This window comes from Erythranthe guttata, chromosome 6 (genome assembly GCF_056151865.1).
Source record: "Erythranthe guttata isolate IM_541 chromosome 6, IM_541, whole genome shotgun sequence".
Taxonomy (NCBI): Eukaryota; Viridiplantae; Streptophyta; class Magnoliopsida; order Lamiales; family Phrymaceae; genus Erythranthe; species Erythranthe guttata.
This window is the reverse complement of record NC_142538.1, coordinates 9,746,646-9,756,628: the sequence shown is the minus strand read 5'-3', so window position 1 is coordinate 9,756,628 and position 9,983 is coordinate 9,746,646. Positions and strand designations below refer to the sequence as shown.

The 9,983-nt window shown below is 33.7% G+C and overlaps 2 protein-coding genes across 2 annotated transcripts; both read right to left on the bottom strand.

Annotated features, from left to right (window-relative positions):
• Positions 1-486: 486 nt before the first annotated feature.
• LOC105974870 (uncharacterized) lies at positions 487-2,123 on the bottom strand. Its single transcript, XM_013000030.2, has 4 exons — positions 1,520-2,123; positions 1,326-1,442; positions 1,036-1,249; positions 487-675 (listed from the first exon to the last, which is right to left on the bottom strand). Exons 1-3 carry the CDS (start codon positions 1,877-1,879, stop codon positions 1,064-1,066), a joined length of 663 nt encoding a protein of 220 aa, XP_012855484.2. The 5' UTR covers positions 1,880-2,123; the 3' UTR covers positions 487-675; positions 1,036-1,063.
• A 4,728-nt stretch (positions 2,124-6,851) lies between these two features.
• LOC105955317 (uncharacterized) lies at positions 6,852-8,603 on the bottom strand. Its single transcript, XM_088818918.1, has 2 exons — positions 8,225-8,603; positions 6,852-8,095 (listed from the first exon to the last, which is right to left on the bottom strand). Exons 1-2 carry the CDS (start codon positions 8,555-8,557, stop codon positions 7,490-7,492), a joined length of 939 nt encoding a protein of 312 aa, XP_088675044.1. The 5' UTR covers positions 8,558-8,603; the 3' UTR covers positions 6,852-7,489.
• Between the last annotated feature and the right edge of the window lie 1,380 nt (positions 8,604-9,983).

Sequence of the window (9,983 nt, the reverse complement as noted above, 5' to 3'; positions counted from 1 at the left end):
TATCAATATCATTATCAATATTAGTATCAATATTAGTTGGTATCAATATTGATACCAGTGTTGGTATCAATATCGTTATCAATATTAGTATCAATATTATGTATCAGTATTTATATCATTGTTATTAGTATAAATATTATTATTAGTATGAGTATTAGTATTATTGTATGAGTATTAGTATTGGTATTAGTATCGTTATAGATATTGATACGAGTATTGGTATGAGTATTATTATCAGTATTAGTATCGGTATTGATATCGGTATCGGTATCGGTATCGATATCGATATCGATCATGCCTTGGCAACAAAACAAGGCATAACTCAACAATCACAGAACTCGCAAAACTAAACCATGATATTGCGGTATCGGTATCGGTCATGCCTGGCAACAAAACAAGGCATAACTCAACAATCACCAAACTCGCAAAACTAAACCATGATATTGCAGCAACTATGAGGATATAATACACCGAGAAATGAGTAAGTGAAGCAAAACGAAAATCTGAACTTTAGCAGGAGCAAGCAAATTTTGAACATAAACAAGATAGGTGCACATAATCCATGAGATATTTCACGAGTAAAAAGAGATTCTAAATGCACAAAATAAACATAAAGAAAAAGACGACATCGAATTCCATAGGCATCTATAGTAGCTTCCCTGACCTTGGAATTACCTGCAAATGCGAAAAAAATCCAATGAAAAGCATACAGTAGAAAGCTGTTGGAGAACAATTGAGAACATGCATCTCTCACATGTTTCATGCTAGAAAAATAAGCAGAGTACAACCTATTCAAATAGAGTACCAGCAAATAATGAGACCATAACATGGTTGGTCACACTTGCTTTTTGGTAATATTTAGTTGAAAACAAACAAATATGTCATTTAACTCGTCTAATGAAACTAACAGTGCGAACAACACAAATCGATACGAGGGATTGAAAATATATACCCATGCGTAAATAACATTATTAAACATATAGCTGGTTAAGAAAACAAAAAAATACAGGAAATCTTGAATTGAAAATTAATTACCTATAGCAGGATGTAAAATTGCGCATGCCTAGACAATATGAACAGAAAATATGCGAATTTCATCGGATTGAAATACGAGCTCTGCTTTAAAAGTTTTGGGAGCGGCATCATCATCATCAAGCTTGGCGGTAAACGTGAAGTACAGTGAGTGCGTGAAATGGATGGGTAGACTTCTGAATGCTTTGACAACTTCCACCAACTTGTATTCGGTCGACTGCACACAGAAAAGAAGCAAGTTATGCTTAAATGTGGTTCATTTAAGACAAACAAAATTTCAAAAAAAAACATACGTGTCTTTTGTTGAAGGCATTGATTGCAATTCGAACATAAACTATGAAATCTTGGACGGCTGAGGGATCATTAAAGCCGGTGAAATCTCGATCGTAGATGAGCTTAGCCATAGGCCTCTGCATAAAAATAATTAATTATAAGATAATATATAATTAATTGGTATAATTAAATATAATAAATTACAGTAACTTACGCCGAACATATACAGGCGAGCAGCCTTGTCAGTGATCCTTAATTCGGTAAGCTTGGGCTTAAAATATTCATATTTGATCGATTCCTCCTTGCACAATTTCTTCACTTGTCTAAGCATCCTTTTTATCCTTAACCCTCGCTTACCCGTTTCCGTTTCCGTTTCCGTTTCCGTTTCCGTTTCTATTTCATTCTTCAATTTTTCGACTTGAGAAAGTATCTCCAAGATATTATGCTCACGCTGCTGCTTTGCCAAATCCAATTTCAATTTCTGGTAATGCAATTTTACTTTCACTTTCCTGCTCTCCGATTCCTCTAACTGCGATTTCACATTCGTGCCGGAGGCAGATGCACAAGAAGCCATCTCTCTCTCTCTCTCTCTCTCTCTCTCAACAAATCCCTAGTCGGTCGGTCGGTTCTTCCCTTTTCTTTTCTAAAGTTTCTTAACCCAAACCCTAGAGTCCTTTATTCCCTTTTGGATGGAACGCCTCCTCCAAATCTATATAATCTATACAATATTCATCCAATTTAACACCAACCCAAAAATCAAAGTTTCACTATAATAGACCCCCACTCCTTAACTTTTATTTCAAATAAATTCACAAAAATACCTATATAATCTATATAGGGAGAATACACAATTGAAGTTTTGACATCTTCAATTTTGATCCCAAATCTTTTCATCTCTTTTATTTGTGGATTTCTTTCCTTACTTAGTTTTTATTACATTTTTTCTTATTTATTATTTAACTTATTTCAAAAGAAATAATTTCTTTATTACATTTATGTTAATTATAAAATAATTTTATATTGATAAATAAGGAAATTTCGAATTTCCTTCGATTTGTCCAATCATATCTTTTATTTTTTCTTACAAATTTGAATATCAACATTTATGTTAATTATATAATAAATGATTATTTCCTTATTTATATATATTTAACTTAATTATCATACTCAATACAAGTATAAAACCACATTTTCCATCCAACACCAAAGCAAAATCATCCACCCGTTTTTATCTTCATCTTCACCTCACTCCGACGCGAGAAGCAAGAAATGAAAGAAGAAAAAAGTTGGCTGATGATATTTTGTTAGTGTTGTGTTGTTTTTTCCGTTTTTATTATTATATTTTTTATACAATTTTATTTCAATGATGCTTTATCATTTTCATTTACTTATTTATTTCTATTGCTTTCAAAAGATATTTTAAATTACCATTTTTTTTTTAATATATCCATTCAAATCTTTATACATTTTTTTAATAAGTTTGAATTATTCTTTTTGTATATTATGTTCTTTTAGTTTTGGATTTATTGTCATATTTTAAATATCTCCCAATGTTAATGCTATTTATTTTCATATAATTTTATTTCAAGAAGTTTGTAGCATTTATTATTGTTTCCTATCATTTTCAATATAAAATCCGATTCACTATTCATTTTTATTTCTATTTTAAAATAATTCCATTCAAAAATTTGTTTAAATGTTTAGCGACTTTGAATCATATTTATATATTTAGTGGAAATCCATTCTTTATTTTTTTTATTTTTTTTTATTTTCTAACTATTTCACGATTTTATGGTATTCATGTATATTTTAAATAGTAGCAATAAGTAGACTAATATACCGTATTTTAAACGAGATTTATTTTCTTGGTGACTTCTTTCTACGGTTACTGTTTATATTAATGGATTTCACAATGATTTATTTAAAAAAAAATATTTTACCTGTTTTTCAATATTTTCATGAAATTATATATTAAAATTCAAAAACAATGATATTAATTTTATAAATATACTAAAGAAATTCAAGTAAAACAAGAATATGGGAGATCAAATGTAAGGATAATAGAACCTTTTCTTCTTATTCTTTCTTGTATTCTCAAATCTCAAGTGTGTCTTTGTCTATTACAATGTAAGCTATTTATACTTGCAAGGAAGATTAATGTTACAAGAGTGTACTTCAATTAAAGACCATTAATGGTTGGTAACTCTTCATTAATTTGGACATCCACTTAATGCATTTTCAATGCATTTACAACACTCCCCCTTGGATGTCCATCTTTATAGAGTAATATGCCTCGTTAAAAACTTTTCCAGTAAAACCCAATGGGGAAAATCTGGACAAAGGAAAAAGAGTACATATTCATGTGGAGCTTGCGATGGTGAGACACTGCCTCGTTAAAACCTTGCCAAGAAAAACCCAGTGGGATAAAAACTTGGACGAAGGAAAAAGAGTACAGTGTGTGAGAGTTAATGATCACGCTCCCCCTGATGTCGGCAAGAGATTTTTGAGTCGACGCATTCCAATACTATGGACCATCTTCCTGAACGTTGTAGTTGGCAGTGCTTTAGTGAATAAATCTGCCAAGTTGTTGCATGACTGTATCTGATGAACGTCAATATCACCATTCTTTTGTAGCTCGTGAGTGTAGAAAAACTTGGGTGATATATGTTTTGTTCTATCACCTTTAATGTAGCCGTTTCTGATTTGTGCAATACAAGCGGCATTATCCTCGTAAAGTATTGTGGGTGTATCTCGTATTGAAGTCAGCCCACAATTTTCTCGAATGTGTTGGATCATTGATCTCAACCATATACACTCGCGACTGGTTTCATGCAATGCCAGAATTTCTGAGTGATTTGAAGAAGTAGCTGCCAATGTCTGTTTCACTGAACGCCATGAAATTGCAGCACCGCCACAAATAAAAACGTAACCACTCTGAGATCTGCCTTTATGTGGATCAGAGAGGTAGCCGACATCTGCATAACCCACTACTTGGGATTCTGAATTGATTGAGTAAAACAAACCCATATCAGTTGTTCCACGAAGATAGCGTAATACATGTTAAATGCCATTCCAATGTCTTTTAGTAGGCGCAGAGCTATATCTTGCTAATAAGTTGACCGAGAAAGCAATATCAGGTCTAGTGTTATTTGCAAGATACATTAGTGCTCCAATGACACTAAGATAAGGTACTTCTGGACCAAGTAATTCTTCATTCTCTTCTCGAGGGCGGAATGGATCTTTCTTTATATCCAACGATCGAACAACCATTGGACTACTCAAAGGATGAGATTTATCCATGTAAAATCGTTTTAGAATCTTTTCTGTATATGTTGATTGATGGATGAAGATTCCATTGGACAAATGCTCGATCTGCAGGCCGAGACAAAATTTTGTCCTTCCGAGATTTTTCATCTCAAATTCTTTCATCAAATAGTTTGCGGTCTTTGTGAGCTCTTCAGGAGTTCCCACAAGATTTAGATCATCCACGTAAACCGCAATAATAGCAAATCCACTATTAGATCTTTTGATGAAAACACAAGGACAAACTGGATTATTTATATACCCTTCTTTAACAAGGTATTCACTTAGACGGTTATACCACATTCTTCCGGATTGTTTTAAACCGTACAATGATCGTTGCAACTTAATAGAGTATAACTCACGAGACCTTTGTTTAAATGCTTCAGGCATTTTAAATCCTTCGGGGATTTTCATATAAATATCACTATCTAATGATCCATATAGATATGCAGTAACAACATCCATAAGGCGCATGTCAAGCCTCTCTGTGACTGCTAAACTGATCAAATATCTCAACGTGATTGCATCGATCACCGGGGAATATGTTTCATCATTATCAATTCCGGGTCTCTGTGAGAAACCTTGTGCAACTAATCGTGCTTTATATCTCACGATTTCATTTTTCTCATTTCGTTTTCGTACGAATACCCATTTGTATCCAACGGGTTTTACGCCATCCGGTGTTAGGACTGCTGGTCCAAATACTTTACGATTTTCAAGGGAATTTAATTCAGCATGAATAGCATTTTCCCATTTTGGCCAATCATTTCTATGTCGACATTCTTCGACAGATTTTGGTTCGGGGTCCTCATTTGCAATATCAATTGCAACCCCATAGGCAAAAATATTATCAATAACAACTTTATGTCTATCCCAGTTTTTTCTGGTATTCAAATAGTTCAAAGATATCTCTTCGGATATAAGTTCTTTCTCATGATCCTCTCCAGGGGCATCATGTACTTTAGACTGATCAGTCACATTTTTCATAGCGCTTTCTTGTTCACAGATAATATTCTCTTCAGGAGAATTTACTTCTATTACCCTTTTCCTTCTAGGGTTCTTATCTTTTGCGCCAATAGGGCGCCCACGCTTCATGCGAGGTTTCATTATCTTTTCATGTTGTCCTTCAGGGACATCAACCCGTGCCGGGGTATTTAAAGCGGGTATATGAGATTTTGTTACCGTTTTCATATCGGTAAAAGCATCCGGCAATTGATTTGCAATATTTTGCAAATAGATTATCCTTTTTACTTCTTTCTCACATTGATTTGTGCGTGGGTCAAGATGAGACAAAGACGGTACATTCCATGTAATTTCACGCCGTTCAACTTGAACCGACGATCTTTCTCCCCCTAACGGCGGGAAAATTGTCTCATCAAAATGGCAATCAACAAATCTTGCCTTAAACAAATCACCCGTCAGGGGTGCAATGTATCTAATTATAGACGGGGAATCAAAACCAACATAAATTCCAAGTCGTCTTTGTGGACCCATTTTTGTTCTCTGAGGTGGAGAAATCGGAACATAAACAGCACAACCAAATATTTTTAAGTGAGAAATGTCTGGCTGCTGGCCAGAAACAAGTTGAAACGGTGAATACTTCTGAAATGAACTTGGTCTAATCCTGACCAATGAAGCAGCATGTAATATTGCATGTCCCCAAATAGAAGTGGGTAAATTAGACCGTAAAAGCAAAGGTCTAGCAATCAGTTGCAATCTCTTAATAAAGGACTCTGCAAGTCCATTTTGAGTATGTACATGGGCAACTGAATGTTCAACATCAATACCAATTGACATGCAATAATCATTAAATGCTTGAGATGAAAATTCACCGGCATTATCAAGACGAATAGTCTTGATAGGATAATCGGGAAATTGAGCTCGTAATCTTATGATTTGAGCAAGAAGTCTAGCAAAAGCAACAGTACGTGTTGACAATAGACTTACATGTGACCATCTAGATGATGCATCCAATAGAACCATAAAATAGCGAAATGGTCCACAAGGTGGATCTATAGGTCCACAAATATCCCCTTGAATTCTGTGTAAAAATGTTGGGGCCTCGCTACTAATTTTCATTGGAGATGGTCTTATAATTAATTTCCCTTGTGAGCATGCAATGCACACACATTCATGGGGCAAAAGAATCTTCTGGTTCTTTAAAGTATGCCCATATGAATTATTTATTATTCGACGCATCATGGTCGATCCTGGGTGACCAAGTCGATCGTGCCAAAGAGAGAAAAGTTCCGGATCATTGGACTTCTGGTCCATCACAATATTTGTTTCTATTGCGCTTATAGTCGCATAATACAACCCTGATGAGAAAACTGGGAGTTTCTCTTTAACATGCTTCTGGCATGAAATATTGGTTGTAATACAAAGAAATTCCATATTCCCCTCATTCATAGTCTCGATATGAAATCCATTGAGACGAATGTCCTTGAAACTTAACAAGTTTCTTTTGGATTTATTAGAGTACAAAGCCTCTTTGACCAAAATGTTCGTTCCACCAGGCAAAATAAAATTAGCTCTTCCGGAGCCATCAACTAGTTTGGTAGTACCAGAAATTGTACTAACACTTGCCTTTGCCAATTTCAAACTCGAGAAATATTTTTGATCTCGAAGAATTGTGTGTGTTGTTCCACTGTCAACCAAACAAATGTCTCCATCGTTCAGGTTGCTCACGGACTCATTATATTCCATTTTTCTGGGAATAAAATAAGTAATATAAGAAGATATAATAAAATTTATTTTCTTATATCAATCAAACCACCAACCACACATCAAAATTATTTCGAACTCATTTAGGGAATGGAAAGATAAACATTATTTAACTCAAATGCAACATAAATGTAATATTTGATCAATCCTGATTGATCTATTTGTTGCCATCATTGTTATCATCACCATGAAATTTGATTTCATCAATTTCTCCACTTGGCGCGGGAAAGAAATCAGCAACATCCAAATGGGTAAGGTCCATTGGATCAATATGGTCATTCTCGGTGTTGCTAAAATCAGTAAAATTGATTTCTTTCCCTTTTCCTTTTCCCTTGATGGATGCTTGATATAAATCCACAAGGTGCCTTGGAGTACGACATGCACGTGACCAGTGCCCTTTCACTCCACACCTGTGGCAACTCTCAGTTTGATTATTATGATGGCCAAATTTTACAGCCTTGCCCTTGTCTTGTTTTTCACCATTTTTATTCCACTTCGGGTGGTATGGTGCAACTCTAGGACCATCTTGATGTCGACTATGACCACGGCGATACCCACGGCCACGGCCACGACCCCGACCACGATTATAGTTGTTTGCATTCACTTCAGGGAATGAAACATTTGCATTTACTTCTGGAAATGCTTGTGATCCTGTTGGGTGAGAGTTATGATTTTTCATCAAGAGCTCGTTGTTCTGTTCAGCAACGAGGAGGCAAGAGATCAATTGAGAGTATTTGGTAAAACCTCTTTCACGATATTGCTGCTGCAGGAGCATATTAGAGGCATGAAATGTGGTAAATGTCTTTTCTAACATGTCATTTTCTGTGACATCGTCTCCGCATAATCTCAATCGAGAAACAATTTTAAACATGGCGGAATTATACTCATTTACCGATTTAAAATCTTGCAAACGCAAGTGCATCCATTCATATCGAGCTTTAGGAAGTATCACACTCTTCTGGTGATCATATCTTTCCTTTAAATTATTCCATAGAGTAGCAGGGTCCTTTACCCCAAGATACTCGGATTTTAAGCCCTCGTGGAGATGATGGCGAATAAAAATCATTGATTTCGCCTTATCTTGTTCACTTTCCTCATTACCATCCTTAATGGTATTTCCGAGGTTCATGGCATTCAAATGGATCTCAGCATCAAGAATCCAAGTTAGATAATTTCTTCCGGAAATATCTAGAGCAACGAACTCAAGCTTGGTGATGTTTGCCATAGCACTGTGTCATAAAATTAATAGTGCTTTAGATTATATGCATACTCAAAACTTCAGGTTTGAGTCTAATTTATTCAATATATTCAAGCTTCAGGCTTTGATATTCGATATAGACTTCGGGCCTATATTTTCTATAAAGAACTTCAGGTTCTTATGATAATTTGCATAACAATAAAACAAATAAAGAATAATTAAAGAGATAGCATTTTAATTGACAATAATACTTATAAAATAAATAAATTAATATCTCTTATTGTATCAAAACGTTTGATATTATTATTATGCACAAAGTGGTGTAAATTATATATGCAGAAAATGCAATATATCATGTGTGTAAGACAAAACACAAGAAATGGATTCATACAGAATCGCAAATAACAGGTTTGAGAAAATTAAGGCATTCTCATGAATACAAAGTTAAATCTTAGGATAATAATTAACATGTATAATTTAATAACAGGAAGAGACACTCTACTGTATAATATAAAACTATATGCATATAAATTAAATGTTGAATGGATATAAAATGTAAGCATAAATAAGCATATATACATAGGAATTCAATATATTTTATTTCTACATATATGCATTAGTTTATATATATTTTCAGGCAGTTATAACATGATGAGTTCATGCTAATATACATATATGTGCACCTTGACCTTTAACAAAATGGTTAGACCATAAATATCCCTGGTGAATGAATGCACATCCGAATAATTGAATACTCAACCAACAAACCTTCATGACAGTGAGTGCATACAGACTTTCAATTTATGTCCTTACCGGATAGTGAGGTAGAGCAATTCGTGCTGATAACGTTTTATAAATATACTAAAGAAATTCAAGTAAAACAAGAATATGGGAGATCAAATGTAAGGATAATAGAACCTTTTCTTCTTATTCTTTCTTGTATTCTCAAATCTCAAGTGTGTCTTTGTCTATTACAATATAAGCTATTTACACTTGCAAGGAAGATTAATGTTACAAGAGTGTACTTCAATTAAAGACCATTAATGATTGGTAACTCTTCATTAATTTGGACATCCACTTAATGCATTTTCAATGCATTTACAACAATTAATAATTTATTTGATTAATTGTCTTATCTCTTTTGCGCACACATATAAAACCTCCTTATATATATATATATATATATATATATATATATATATTACTAATTAATTTTCATCAATATTCGTTCAAACAAACTACATACTAAAAATTGAAATTGAAATTGCAATTGATTTTCATACATCTATAAATGGAACTCAAAAAGGATAATTCTAATTCATTCGACCCGACTTTCACCTCTGAATGTGACAATCAATTACATATCTACATATTTATAATTAACCATTTATTCATAACAAATAATAAATATATTATTTATTTATGAAATTGTTCCTATCGAAATATTCAAAAT